We start from the raw sequence: 15837 nt of genomic DNA on the forward strand, positions 1-15837 counted from the left end.
ATATCAGTTTTACATATAGTATGTGCACTAGTTCCACCTTGGGCCAGAGACAGTGCAGAGAAGAAAAACGAAATCAAAGAAAACCTTCCTAACAATTGCAATATCACTTGATTATTAAAATTACCTTTTGGCCCTCTCCGGCCCTTGCGGCCTTTTGGTCCAAAAGGACCCGGTTTGCCTGGTGAGCCTGGAATCCCGTCTTCACCTGAAGGGCCAGGTGGGCCAATGTGGTATGCAGCGACGGACGGAGGAGACTTGAGATGAGCAGCCAAGCGACCGAGGCGTTCTTTTAAGACAGGCAAAGAAAGGCAATGCGGATTGCAACATCAGTTTAGAACACAAACAAGAGTGAGGATGTTAACGGCCTAAGGCAGTTCAACCCACCCCCTATCAGAAACAAGAGGCCTATCGCCGATCTGAAATAGGCCTCGTTTCAGACGTCATCATAATTACGTCCTTTTTCCATGCTTCTGGATATTGTGCATTTTCCCCCCATAGGGAGATACAATATCATGGATATGCAGAGGCATAGTTCCAGTTCAGGGTTTTTGTGTCACAATAGGTGCGCCACCCTACGGTATTGCACAGCCGAATGTAGTTAAACCTTACAAACATTGCTTTTGCTTACACACAATAATACCACTTCTCCCCATCAATGCTTTGGGGGATGTGTTCGTTTGGCGGATGTGTTGGTTTGGCGGATGTGTTGGTTTGGCGGAAGTGTTGGCTTGGCGGATGTGTTGGTTTGGCGGATGTGTTGGTTTGGCGGATGTGTTGGTTTGGCGGATGTGTTGGTTTGGCGGATGTGTTGGTTTGGCGGATGTGTTGGTTTGGCGGATGTGTTGGTTTGGGGAATGTGTTGGTTTGGCAGATGTGTTGGTTTGGCGGATGTGTTGGTTTAGCGGATGTGTTGGTTTGGCGGATGTGTTGGTTTGGCGGATGAGTTGGTTTGGCGGATGAGTTGGTTTGGCGGATGTGTTGGTTTGGCGGATGTGTTGGATTGGGGAATGTGTTGGTTTGGGGAATGTGTTGGTTTGGCGGATGTGTTGGTTTGGCGGATATGATGGTTTGGCGGATGTGTTGGTTTGGCGGATGTGTTGGTTTGGCGGATATGATGGTTTGGCGGATGTGTTGGTTTGGGGGATGTGTTGGTTTGGCGGATGTGTTGGTTTGGCGAATGTGTTGGTTTGGGGAATGTGTTGGTTTGGGGAATGTGTTGGTTTGGCAGATGTATTGGTTTGGCGGATGTGTTGGTTTGTTGGATGTGTTCATTTGGCAGATGTGTTGGTTTGGCGCATGTGTTGGTTTGGCGCATGTGTTGGTTTCGTGCATGTGTTGGTTTGGCGGATGTGTTGGTTTGGCGGATGTGTTGGTTTGGCGGATGTGTTGGTTTGGCGGATGTGTTGGTTTGGCGGATGTGTTGGTTTGGCGGATGTGTTGGTTTGGCGGATATGATGGTTTGGCAGATGTTTTGGTTTGGCGGATGTGTTTGTTTGGCGGATATGATGGTTTGGCAGATGTGTTGGTTTGGCGCATGTGTTGGTTTGGGGAATGTGTTGGTTTGGCGGATGTGTTGGTTTGGCGGATGTGTTGGTTTGGCGGATGTGTTGGTTTGGTGGATGTGTTGGTTTGGCGGATGTGTTGGTTTGGCGGATGTGTTGGTTTGGCGGATGTGTTGGTTTGGCGGATGTGTTGGTTTGGCGGATGTGTTGGTTTGGCGGATGTGTTGGTTTGGCGGATGTGTTGGTTTGGCGGATGTGTTGGTTTGGCGGATGTGTTGGTTTGGCAGATGTTTTGGTTTGGCGGATGTGTTGGTTTGGCGGATGTGTTGGATTGGGGAATGTGTTGGTTTGGCGGATGTGTTGGTTTGGCGGATGTGTTGGTTTGGTGGATGTGTTGGTTTGGCGGATGTGTTGGTTTGGCGGATGTGTTGGTTTGGCGGATGTGTTGGTTTGGCGGATGTGTTGGTTTGGCAGATGTTTTGGTTTGGCGGATGTGTTGGTTTGGCGGATGTGTTGGATTGGGGAATGTGTTGGTTTGGCGGATGTGTTGGTTTGGCGGATGTGTTGGTTTGGTGGATGTGTTGGTTTGGCGGATGTGTTGGTTTGGCGGATATGATGGTTTGGCAGATGTTTTGGTTTGGCGGATGTGTTTGTTTGGCGGATATGATGGTTTGGTGGATGTGTTGGTTTGGCGGATGTGTTGGTTTGGCGGTTGTGTTGGCGCATCATGCACCAGTGCAACATGGGTAGCTCTTGATGTCATGCACGAATGTATGACTTGCAAGAAAGCGACATTAGTGTGTTACTCATAGAAATTTCAAGAGTGCTTTAAAATTCATCGAGCAAGGACGCACTCATATTGTTGCTTCAAAGGTCATTACGCAGACCAATAATTCATCGACTGAACAAATATTTGCTTATGCTGAACCGACATGATATTTCGTGTAATCTCTATAATTGTTGCCACTTTGAAAAATACTGTGAAGCACTTGCCTAATAAGCAAAGGCTCATTTGTTAAACATTAAAAGAAAATGCTTTTGCTCAAAGGGATCTTTATCAGAGCCTATTGAAGAATCTGCATGTGTTACCAAAATATGGAAGTAAAAGCTCCTCAATCCTCAATTTTTGGATAATCAAGGCACTTGCGAAGCTGGGTGTGGGTTAAGAGAAGGAGGAGGGGATAATGGGAGGAGATTGAATAGAAGGGATGGTAGTTTGGAAGGATGGGAGAAAAAAATGAAGGATGTTAGGATGAGATATGAGTAAGAGGAGGGTTAAAAAGGGTCGTGATTTGTAAAATTAGCAGGAGCGGAGTTTGGGGTGGGAAAGATGGAGTGGGGTTGTGGTTAAGATAACTCCCCAAAAGTTTTGGGTGCATTAAATATAACTGGCCACTCAGGAAAATAGACTTATTTTCCAATCGTTTTAGTACTTTATGTAAGTTATCTACAAGCCAGGCTGCTCGAACGACAGTACGACTCACCATCCATTATCTTGAGCACCTCTGTTCTGATGAGCTGCTTAAAATCCTCCACAGAAAAAGGAAAGCCCTGCCAACAGCAATGGAAGTGTGTCACAGAGATTGGAAAAAAGAATGAGCACACACTTATGGGCCATCTACATATTATGTACTCAAGAAAGGTGGTAAGGGTGTAGGTAAAGGAGGTTTGGAGGAGGTAAGAGAAAGGGAAAGGGAGGGTGAGGGGATGTATTGGGTAAGAGGAAGGCGATGGGAGCATGAGGGGATGTATTGGGTAAGAGGAAGGGGATGGGAGCGTGAGGGGATGTATTAGGGAAGAGGAAGGGGATGGGAGCATGAGGGGATGTATTGGGTAAGAGGAAGGGGATGGGAGCATGAGGGGATGTATTGGGTAGGAGGAAGGGGATGGGAGCATGAGGGGATGTATTGGGTAAGAGGAAGGGGATGGGAGCGTGAGGGGATGTATTGGGTAGGAGGAAGGGGATGGGAGCGTGAGGAGATGTATTGGGTAAGAGGAAGGGGATGGGAGCGTGAGGAGATGTATTGGGTAAGAGGAAGGGGATGGGAGCGTGAGGGGATGTATTGGGGAAGAGGAAGGGGATGGGAGCGTGAGGGGATGTATTGGGTAGGAGGAAGGGGATGGGAGCATGAGGGGATGTATTGGGGAAGAGGAAGGGGATGGGAGCATGAGGGGATGTATTGGGTAAGAGGAAGGGGATGGGAGCATGAGGGGATGTATTGGGTAAGAGGAAGGGGATGGGAGCGTGAGGGGATGTATTGGGTAAGAGGAAGGCGATGGGAGCATGAGGGGATGTATTGGGTAAGAGGAAGGGGATGGGAGCGTGAGGGGATGTATTGGGTAAGAGGAAGGCGATGGGAGCGTGAGGGGATGTATTCGGTAAGAGGAAGGGAAAGGAAGGGTGAGGGGATGTAATGGGTAAGAGGAAAGGGATGGAGTATGACAGGATATGTTGAGCATATTGCTAGGGGTCAAACATGCCACCTACTTATTCATACACAATATGCAAATGGACACTTACTGTAATTGCTATAATGATATTTATAAATTGATTAAAGATGATGTTACAGACGAGTACGTCCCAACATGGTTAATCTGACAGAATTAATTATATGGACGAGTGCATCATTATAGCCTACATTGCTGTACATGGATTACAAGTACATTATGTATGCAATGAGAAAGTCTACACAACTTAATGGGATATTAACCTGGTATCTTAGCATTAATGAAGCAACTAGAGCAAGGATCATAACATCAAGCAGGCAAACCCTCAGGGAAATAGACCAGTATCTGTGGGAAGTTATTAACAAGCAGTGAGAGTAACAGGAGAGTGAGTACATTTGCCTCCAAGCTGTATGGTTCCTGGTTTGATTCCCAGTGGAATAATCTCCAATTAAAATAGATGCCTGATGCACAATGCCAGCGGAGGAGGGGGGGGGGGGCAACATTGCAGAATGCACCACGTCCTTTTGGAGAGGAGATGAAGTGGGATGTCCTGTCTGCATGATTTGTGGACAATCAAATTTTGAGCAAAAAAGCAGATGTTTGGTCCAGTACCATGACCAAATGTCAAACTCCTCTTTAGGTGTCAAGCTTGTAATTTGAAAGTTTGCCTCATTTATATATTCCAGGATGACATCTGCCATGCTATCATCAAGCCCCATGTCTCCATGAAAATCGTCTCAAATATCGTAATAAAGCAACTGACCATTTGTTGTGTTCAAACCCAGAAGTGATAATTACCTGCTGACCTGGTGGCCCGGGGGGTCCCATAGGTCCTTGCAAACCTGGAAGTCCCCTTCGGCCCAGAGGTCCTTGAGGCCCCATAATACCTGTCGCACCCTTGGGTCCAGGTGGACCTGAAGAGCCGAACTGGCCTCTGTGACCCTGCAATCCTCGGTCACCTGAAAGTCCAAGGTCACCCTGCCAGGTACAAGAGAGTTATTTTACCAAATGAGCAATATGCATCTAACGCCCATGACTGATTGGAGAACAGAAGTCACGTGACTTACGCGTTCACCCTTTTGACCCCTGTAGCCTTTAAAGCCGGGTTCACCCTGTGGAACAGCGTTAATTCAAAATCTGGAAAATGAATGAAGCTAAAAACTTGCATGATAACTAATGCCGAAAAATTCCCAACACCGACCTGAAGTCCTGGTTTCCCTCGTGGTCCAACAGGCCCCTATGGAGAACACCAATTGCAACATGAGGGACAGTTCCTCATAAAATGGTTTCATTCATGCTGATCTATGTAAAAAAAATTTTTACTGTAGCTATTTTAGATTTATGTTAATTCATTTCCCATTGCAGGCTCATTTGTAAGGCTTGCAAATGCCTGAACTTAGAGAGTTAGGTAAAAGTTGGGAAAATGTCTTATGATGCGGGTTAATGAACCATGCTCTCAACGGTAAGTAGTACGATGCCGGTTAAAGGCTGAATACATTATTGGGCTTTCGAGTCAGATAGGGTCTAAAAAATGAAACAGTTGTACCACGAGGGCACTGTAATCAAGCAATGATCACCTGCCAACAATATCCATCTGAAAGAGGGCCTGAGACTCAGAATTGCGATCACCTGGCCCAGAATCGAACTAAAGAGCATGGTCATGTATACATAAAACAATAGGAAAACAAAGTACAAACCAAAAAACAAAAACGTTTCTTGAATTACGTGTTCTTCATGCCTTGCTGTGACATAATTGATGTCTGTGACATCATACCTCCAACCCTGGCAACCCTTTTGGACCTGGAAATCCAACCTTTCCTAGAATCCCGCTGCTGCCTTTTTCTCCCTTGCACGTGACAAAGAAGAATTCACATCAGAATCCAATGTGCATCATTCAGTCTTGCATGACAACTGAAATCCTTTTATGAGTTGATTAAATATACATATACAGTTGGACCCTGCTATTCACGGGGGATACATTCCTGGAAAATCCGTGAATAGCGGGGCATTGTTTCAATGGAAAAAGGGGGTATAGGTTCCCGAGTCACGAAAATCCATGAATAGAGATGAACAAACCGCGAACGGCGATGCAAAATTCGTGAATGGTGATGCAAATCCCGAGAATGTCGATGAAAATCCACGAAGGTCAATTCAAGTCCCGGAAATGGCGAGACAAAACCCGTGAATGTTGGCGATAATCCGCGAAGGTTGATGACAGTCCCGGAAATTGTGAGACAAAACCCGTGAACGTCGATGAAAATCCGTGTAGGTTGATGAAAATTGGGAAATGGCGAGACAAAACCCACGAATGTTGACGAAAATCTGCGTAGGTCGATGAAAATCCGCAAAGATCAATGAAAATCCCATGAATTCCCATCTTATGTCGCATCATGGTTTTCAGAAACCCGCGAATGTCAACGAAAATCTGCGAAGGTCGATGAAAATCCCATGAATTCCCATCTTCTGTGGCATCATGGTTTTCAAAAACCCACGAATGTCAACGAAAATCTGCGAAGGTCGATGAAAATCCGCAAAGGTCGATGAAAATCCTATGAATTCCCATCTTCTGTGGCATTGTATCAATGGGGACAAGGGGGATACGTTATAGGTTCATGGCAGTTCCTGATTCATAGAGGAAATTTTTTAAAGTTTTAAATGTTTTTGACCACAAATGCACATGATTACAGTTTCACAAAAAATGCTTACAAATAAAAAACAACAACACCAGGTATCATTTCCGAAGGAATGTGCTTACAGTTTATTAAAAGTGCTTAACCATACCGTGCCATGAAAGTAAAAAAAAAAAAACACAACACCATCATGTACCGTTTAAAATTTTTATCTTACAAACATACCAACTTTCAAATGATGATGATGATGGGGATGATGATGATGGTGATGAATTAAAATCCCAAGAATTCCTCGAACTTTGAGAGCGACCCAAATGATGGTGCAGCAAAATCGTGCACTAAGGGAGAGCCAGGAGAGGTAGGAGAGGGTGAGGACGCTGGTGAGAATGCTGGTGAAGATGCTGAGAGGAAGGCAGGAGAGGGTGCTGGTGGTCTTGAGGTGGAGGGACTAGGGCTGAATAAATGGGTGATGGGGAGCTGCCTGACACATTGCCCAACATTTCGATGCAGCTCTTTGTATGGGAGCACTGCACCATCCAAGGCCCTCCTGAACTTGAGGTACCTCTCCAAGACTGGGTCAGCGTCTTGTACCCTGTCGACAATCACTCGCATGTCCTGCAGCAACTCGACCAGGAACTGGACTGTGAGGTTGGACCCCAGCACCTCTTCCTCATTACTGGCTGCCTCCTCCTTCTCCACGGAAACCTTTGGAATGGCGTCCAACTCGTCCTCGATGAGCGGGTTTGGGGAACGGTTCAGCATCATGGTTTTCAGAATGAAGTCCCTTGTTTGCGTGTGGTCCTCGATCCATATTCTAAGAGTCTTCTCCATCCTTTCCATGTGGACATTCCAGACATGGGTGGCCACCTTCGTACTCGATACAGAGCTCGCTGAAAGTTTCTCACGAATCGCCTTCTCCTTCTTCCGTATGTAGCGAACGGTGGATTCGTTGAAGCTGTAATGCCTGCCAATAAAGGCCGCTCTCTCTCCTCTCGAAAGCCGGTCGAGCAGCACCACTTTCTGGCTAAGGCTCATGACTTTCTTCTGCCTCTTGGTAGTCGACGCATCTCCGGCACTGGTCTTGTGCTTGGGAGCCATATTTGAGCGATGAGCAGAGCGAATCAAAACCACAGGTCAAAGCAAAGGGACGAAACAATGATCGAGATCGAGGACACAATCTGTATATTATGTACGATTGCGAGCATTGTGGGTATCTGTGGGAGCCCATTGTTTGTGCGGGAAGTTATCGGATGATGCCATATCAAGCGTATCTGTTAATTTCAACAATAGATTTAATGAAGCATTTGCATTCTATACCTCGCGGAAGATGACTTGTTTTAGTCGCCGATGGAACATCCCACCGAAACGTTTTCATTGTGTAGCATCACTGATGATGCTTTACAGTAAATTGCAAACTGTAATCGATTTAATGAAGCGTTTGCATTCAATAATTCGCGGAGGATGACTTGTTTACACATTTCGTGTGATATCCCACAAAGCCCGCTTATAGTGCGGCCCGCGAATGTCGGCGCAAAGCACACGGCAGTGAATGTACGGTACTGTACTGTACTGTATAAGCAGGTCATGCTCACGGCTCATAGAAGAAGTTATTTCTTTTTTTGCATACCTGAAAAACTGCAAATTCGCGAAACATGGCCGCGAATATGGGGGAAAAAACCCCGCAATTTCGCAGAACACAACTGCGAAAAGAAAAAAGCCCACGAATCCGCTGGACATTTTTCCACGAATAGAGAAACATGTCGCATTTTATCAACCGCAAATACGCGGATTCCACGAATAGCTGGGTCCGACTGTACGTATAAATATAAATAATTTATATATTATATACATATCTATATATATATATATATATATATATATATATATATATATATATATATATATATATATATATATATATGTATATACATATATAAATATATACAGCATGGCCACAAAATCCCTATGCATGTAATAGTGTGTCCTCTGTTACTTATTTGTTTTCCAGGTACGGCTTCAGTATGACCGTGAGTACACGACAGAAGAGACACTGATTACTTGTGTTTGGGATCACGACCACGCGCAAGAAGGAGCAAGTTTTGAAGACATAAGGACAATATTTTCGCAGAGGTTCGATAAGCCAGCGTGACACGTGACACGATGCGAGCATGGGAGAAGAAGGCTTTTCCCACAAGGAGTGCCCTTGATTTGAAGGGTTCTGGTCGTCCAGCATCACGTCAACACAATGTGGACATTATTGAAGCGTCCTACTCGAGATCACCACTCAAATCATCTCGAAAAAGATCTTCTGAGTTAGACATTCCATGCTCAATAGCCCAAAAAATAATGAAAAAGGATCTGGGATTGAAGCCATTTAAGCCTGGATGTGTTGATGAGCATTCCGATAGAGACTTGAAGAAAAAATCAACAAATAGTAAATACAGAAGAACATGGAGAAAAAAAATCAAATTTGTGCGGAGAATGGAGGGAAGCATACAGATAAATTCTGACTAAATTCGAACTGCATGCATAGGGTCTTTGTGGCCACCCTGGTATATATTTGTCGCATCACCAGGTATTAAGATCTCCGCGCTGACGTATGGTCAACACGAAGCTTTAACTCCGCTAGTGACACGCATGGGAAGGTTCGAAGCCTTATCTGATCAGAACCACACAGGGTTATCCGAACCCACAAACACAAAGACAAAGACGGGACAGCAAAATACACAATACATGAAAAGTAAGATTCGATAAAAAATGATTTACTGAAAATAAATCAAATGCAAATAAAAATGAAAGGTGAGGTAAAAACGAAAATTCCTAATTGAGACATCTCTACTCAGACTCGTACACAAACAAGGCGAAAAGAAAATGAAAGAAAATCAATAATGTTTTGGTAATCGGCCGGCACTCAGCTTTGTGTCCCCAAATGGCTGGTAAGGCTTGCTGGTCGTCACCTCGAACCACCGCGCAGGAAACGCACAAGATGGCGCGGAATCGCACCCGCAGTCAGCCACCGGCGTGAGGCAAGCACGCAGGATCCCTCTGTTTTGCTCGCGACCTCCTCCTTCTCTGCAGAGCACCACCGTCAACCAACACCTCCTCGCTCCTCCTTCCACGTTGGAAAAGTCCCAAAGGCCTGACACGTCTCCTCACCAGCGCACCCGGGACAACAGCGTGCACTCGAAACGAGAGCCAGACGAGAGAGAGACCAAGAGGCAAGAGGCAAGAGGGCGAGACGCGTCTTTTTTTCCCTTCAGCTCTCGAATGTTCCATGCTGATGTCACACTCTGTCCAATCACCGAGCTGTACCAATCATCCCATCGTGCCTCCACCAATCATGAAGGCCGGTGCGTGGCCTCCTCGCTACGAGTCATCGGGGGGCGGAGTCTAGTCGTCGTTCAGGAATGTTCAGATGACGTTGGGGTTGTGAGGCGGGATTTACGTGCTGATCGGCAAACGCTGCCCCTGTCAGCCCTGGTGGCGCTGTGCGCGAATGAGTCCATTTGTTATAGTTGTTGTTTGGCTGGCTTTTTTATTGTAATAAAGACGGAGGGAAGATCACAGGGGCAAATTACACACTGAGGGTTATGCTTAAGCCCTAACTAATTAGCATAGCTCCACCCCTCGTATGGAGACACATATACGATCTAATTCTATACAGATCGAGGTGAGTTCTTCTTCTTCGCGACACGGAGCATGCTAATCTACACATTCTGAACTTTCTTATGAGATTCATCATCTACCCCCACAACCGTAACAATATATAAAATGTTTCATTGTCTGTTGTGCAAGGACCTACATCAATAAAAAGCATAATTATTAGGCAGTATAGGAAGTATTAAAACAGAGGTTGTTGCTTAATTAGACAGATATAATCATACTTTATTGAAAGATATTGGTCGAGACAATACGGTTCCGTAGTGAGGGCCAGCACCTGAGGCTCAAAGATGATTTAAAGCAGTATTATTAAATATTTGGATTCTAAGATTCCGAAACTCAAGCTACTCAGAGTAATTACAATCACATCACAATTCAGTTGTTGGTGAAATCCCAGCTGGCTCACTAATGACCTCTCGTGTGGGTGTAATCCTGGACTGGTGTACCTGTGATGTCAGTGAAGCATGACCTATCTGGACTGGTCTACCTAAGGGAAGCCTGCTGTGTTGAGCACTAAATTGTACCTATTAAAAGTCTGTGCTGCCTATATCCCAACCCCTCCACCTACCATAACCCCTCACCAACTCAACCAAAGAATATAAATCTGGTGTGGGTGGACAGCCCCGCACCGGCTTCTAACCCAAATTGCGGTCACAGAGATAGGCCGAAACCTACCGTTGTCCCAGGTGAGCCTCGCGTCCCATTGCTACCCGCCTGGCCTGAATCGCCCTGTGGGAACACATGATAAGATGATTAGATTTACACAAACGAAGGTTCAATAATGCTCAAGTGCTCGAACCTTCACTCAAAATCGGCCATAAAATCCGACGCACGTGGATTTATCGCCCAAATAAGACAAATCTTACCCGTTCCCCCTTCTTTCCAGGAATTCCAGAAGAGCCAAGATTGCCAATCTCGCCCTAAACGTAACAGCAAATGGTTCAATAGAGCCGAAAACCTTGTCTTGATAGTGTTACGGTAAGTAATGCAGATCATTGTGTAGCTTCAACCAACCACCCATTAAAGATGTTCCCATCACCTTATCTCCTTTAGGTCCTTGTTCCCCGGAAAATCCCATGAGGCCTGTGTTGCCCTGAAAGACGAAGTGATTGAAAAAGATGTTTCCAGATTCGATGGCAATCAACACACACACACAAGTACCGGCACAAGGACTCCTTGAAGAACACCAAACACTGTGGTCTCTGATTAGCATTTTCTCCATTTTCAATTGTGACGTCACCATCTAATTTGAGATGTGCGTTTGTTTTCTTTGAAATTTCAGCGAATAACTGTTGAACTTTTTTCTGATACATGTTTTTGGATAAAAAAATTATAGAAAGAAATTTCTCTATCAGTGAGTGGGTCAATTTATCTCAGATAAGTTAAATACAGCTACTTTATTTGTACGGATGAAATGCTTGCCAAACTAGATCAATGGTAAATTGTAAAGATTGGGTAATCATCACAGACGATGAATAAATAGACTGATATATCAAAATGATGGGTTGGGGATGAAGCACAGGCATGATGGGCCAAATGCCCCTCCTCCTGTGTGCAAGTTCCTTGCAAATTTTTCCCCCTTTAAAAAAGTAAAAACTAAATCCCACCTACTCACACCACAATAATTACCTACATTTTAATCTCACCTTTGAGCCATTTTCTCCCTGTTGTCCAGGTAGGCCTCTCGAGCCCTGCAAACTCAAAAGTGAAAGGGTTTTGAGCCATTTCAGATATAATAAATAAGGACACTTTCAGGGAATCACATTAGGAGGTCATACACATAAACTGTCGAATTAAAGACAATAATGACATTTAATCAATTACACAAGTGTTAATAAAGTTGATATGCAATGAGGAAGCCACAGCAATGCAAAGATTCACCTATTTGTTTACATCCACCGATAAAGAGTATTTTTTAGGAAAACCTACCGGCTTGCCATCATTACCAGGAACACCAGCTATTCCAGGATCTCCCTTAATGCCCTGTGGGTAATATCACAAACAATGTTGGTTTCATTGAGTGGTGGAGAAGGGGTGTGCATTGATGGTTGACTATTTCATCAGTGGGATATAGCAAAGGGTGTGCGTACCTTGTCTCCTGGCATCCCCTGCTGTCCATCATTTCCAGGAATGCCCTAATAAGAAATGCATATAATAATTGGACATTCATTTATTTTAACGATTCAAAAAGAGCTTTCAAAAAAAGCAAAAAAAACCGTTCATTATGTCACCGATAGTTTAGATCGATCGTTGTCTGTGAATCAACAATCATATTGGGGACTGTGTATTTGTTATGTAAGTATGGAAGATGGGTGGGGGTGGGAGGGAGAGTGTAAAGATGGTGACGGCTTGATTGAGAAAATTAACAGGTACCGAGAGCTACCTACATTCAAAGTGCACCGCCCCCATGACAAATAAATAAATAACATTTTCTCCAGCATGTGACATTGCCGGGGCGCTTTTGCCGGGGCTGTAAAATAATTGATTGATTGATTGAATGAAATGAATGAATGAATGATCGTTTTAAGGCCATTTCCCCCGATAGAGTGGGGGTTAGCCTTGCGGGCCCCATGACAATCATGGTTCCCTGTTTGAGGCAATGTTTTTTTATGGCCGGATGCCCTTCCTGACACCAACCCTTGGTCGCCTCTTACGATGCGCAGGGATACGGTGTACCTATTCTAAACCGGGGTACACACCATGATCATTCATCCCAGCAAGCTGGTGCTCAATTTGCCGACCTCGGAAGGATGACAGACTGAGTCAACCCCCCCCCCGGCGTTAATTCAGCGATCGATCGAGATTCGAACCCAGGATCCTAGGATCCCAAGCCGGCACCCTAACCGCTAAGCCAACACCAGGCTCTTGATTTGATTGATTGCGTAATTCAAATAAATAAATAATAAACGTAAAATAATTTGTTTCTTAATCAATTGACTAATTGCAGACCTAAACCACCAGTTTCATCTCTATGTGTAACTTTTTCAAAATTAATTCATCGAAAAATTTAATAATCAATCGATTCATTGATTAATAAATAAAACAAAAATACCCTTTACAGCCAAATCACTTGGTCATTGTCATGTCCAAATATCAGCTTCCAAGCTCAAAAGGTGCCTGAGATATTGCCCAGATGAGAAAGAAAATAAATAACTACTTAATAAATCAATGTTAATTAAATAATTAAACAATTAATTGATTAATCAAATATAATAAAATATCGTTTTTGCCAAAGCACGTGTTCACAATTGTGCCCAAATTTCAGTTTCCTAGCTCAAAGGATGGTTGAGATATCGCCTGGACAAACAAGAAAACAAACAAGCAAGAAAGAAAGAACACGGAGTGAAAACTCAATACGCCTTTTTGGGGTGTCATCGCAAGGCCCCCTTCGCCTGCCGGGCGATGATGTCATGCAGCGCCTGGAGATTGAATGTTTCTGGTGTTTGTTCTCCCTCCATCCCATCCCTTACCTCAAACGACTACACAGCTGACACCGCACGTGACAAAGCCGAATGCCTCAACTCTAGTGTTTGCCTCAAAATCTTGTGTCCAAACCCATCTCTCTCTGTTCCCACCTTACCCAGTCGAACCCAGCTGCTCCTGGACTCTGTGTCCTTCTCTCCTGACAAGGTGGAGAAGTTTTTGTCAAACCTCGACTCTGATTCTGCAACTGGACCAGACGGCATCAGCCCACAAGTCCTAAAATCCTGCTCTGCCGCTCTTTCACACCTGCTCTCTGTTCTCTTCACCCTTTCTTTTTCTCAAGGTCATCTGCCATCAGCTTGGAAATCAGCCAACATTACCACTTTACACAAAAAGGTGCAAAAATATATACTTGCAACTACAGACCAATCAGCTTGCTCCCAATAATCAGCAAGGTCATGGAATCCATCATCGCTTCTGACATCAAATCCTTTCTCTTCTCCAATGGCTTGATTTCGGATCATCAATTTGGATTCAGACCAGATCATTATACTCTGGACATGCTGCTTCTGCTGTATCAACAATGGATGGAGGCCATCAACGCCAAAACGGAAATCAGAGCCGTCTCCCTTGACATATCTCGTGCCTTCGATACGGTCTGGCACCCAGCTCTGCTCACCAAACTCTCCTCCTATGGCATCCATGGAAACCTCCACGCATGGCTTGCGGACTTCATCTCTGGTTGCAGTCAACATGTGGCCCTGAATGGAATTCTCTCATCTCCCCTTCCTGTTCAGGCTGGAGTTCCACAAGGCAGTGTTCTGGGCCCTGTGCTTTTTCTGGTCTCCTTTAATGATCTTTCCGACTCTCTGGAAAATCCTCTCTATCTCTTTGCTGATGACTCCACTCTGTGCCGCTCCATATCCCATCCCTCAGATCGGCAGGCAGCAGCCTCTTCACTTTCTGCAGACCTGGATAAAATCACAAACTGGTTAAACAAGTGGAACATGTCTTTCAATCCTGACAAATCTCACACTCTCACTTTGTCTCTCCGAAAAGACCATCTGGAAAATCCTCCCATCAATTTTCTGAACAATCCTCTTGAAGAAGTTCTGTCACTCAAGCTGTTGGGTCTCACTATCTGCCATGATCTTTCCTGGGAAAACCACATTTACAAGCTGGCCCCCAAAGCCAGTCGCCGACTGGTCATCCTCCTTCATGTGAAGTCCTTTCTTTGCACTTCTGAGCTCCTCACCACATACAAGGCTTTCATCCGCAGCTCAATGGAATACTGCTCTCCCCTCTGCCTCACAGGTGCTCCTGCCTCACACCTAGCTCAGCTTCACACTGTTGAAACCAAAGCTTTCAGAATCATTGTTATCTCCCGTGATGAAGCTGATTCTGAGGGCCTTTCTCTTTCTCACCGCAGGCAGGTAGGCAGTCTTTCTGTCTTCTACCGACTCCTCTCCGGCCTTGCTCCCCCCTGCTCTTTCTGTGCCCTGCTCCCCAAATACTCCTGCAGGACACACAAGATGTGCCAGAAACCCTCTTCTGCTGAAACTGCCAAAATCAAAACTCTATGCTCACCTTCACTCTTTCATTCCTCTTTTCTCCCACCTCTGGAACAATCTCCCACTCTCTCTTCAATCCCTCTCCTCCCTCCAGGTCTTTGAAACAGCTATTCACCACCATCTCTTATCTTTCCCCATCCAAAACCTTGATCTTTTCTACCCCCGTTAAAACACCCCAAATCCGCCTCTTTCAATCCCCAACTTCTTTCCTGAAATTCCTTGTAGTGGTCATTTGCTTTACACCATGCACTCCTCCCTCCTCCCCCAGCCCCCCGCCCCCTTCCACAGATCTACCAACGTCGCTTTTGGTTTGTGCTTCCCTGTTGTGCTTGCACTTGTGCGCTTCCCTCTCTTCCCCCCTCTTGTCTCCCGCTCCCTTCGTTGTATGTTCTATGTGTATGTGCATGTTCAATGTGTTAGCTCTTACACGAGACTCGATTCTGTGTAAACAAAAATAAATAAATTCTTCCATCCTGCAATTATGTTGTTCCAAAGGGAAATGTTGGGAACAGAAAATTTACCTGAGACCCTGGAAGACCTGGAATTCCACTCTCACCACTGTCACCCTGGAACAAAGGGAGTATGAGCAGAAAACAAAGTTTC

The 15837-nt window shown here is 45.0% G+C and overlaps 1 protein-coding gene across 1 annotated transcript in view; it reads right to left on the reverse strand.

Annotated features, from left to right (window-relative positions):
* Positions 1–15837, reverse strand: part of LOC137421857 (uncharacterized) — a 193906-nt gene that overhangs the window by 3861 nt on the left and 174208 nt on the right. The window contains exons 24-36 of the mRNA XM_078772583.1: positions 15756–15800; positions 12331–12375; positions 12170–12223; positions 11887–11988; positions 11280–11333; positions 11107–11160; positions 10916–10969; positions 5725–5796; positions 5152–5187; positions 5018–5062; positions 4749–4928; positions 2987–3053; positions 125–286 (exon numbers count right to left, since the gene is read on the reverse strand). Coding sequence (XP_078628709.1) covers positions 125–286; positions 2987–3053; positions 4749–4928; positions 5018–5062; positions 5152–5187; positions 5725–5796; positions 10916–10969; positions 11107–11160; positions 11280–11333; positions 11887–11988; positions 12170–12223; positions 12331–12375; positions 15756–15800 — 970 coding nt within the window. The remainder of the gene's footprint in view (positions 1–124; positions 287–2986; positions 3054–4748; positions 4929–5017; positions 5063–5151; positions 5188–5724; positions 5797–10915; positions 10970–11106; positions 11161–11279; positions 11334–11886; positions 11989–12169; positions 12224–12330; positions 12376–15755; positions 15801–15837) is intronic.

Source organism: Myxine glutinosa, chromosome 2 (genome assembly GCF_964187855.1).
Source record: "Myxine glutinosa chromosome 2, kmMyxGlut1.1, whole genome shotgun sequence".
Lineage (NCBI taxonomy): Eukaryota > Metazoa > Chordata > Myxini > Myxiniformes > Myxinidae > Myxine > Myxine glutinosa.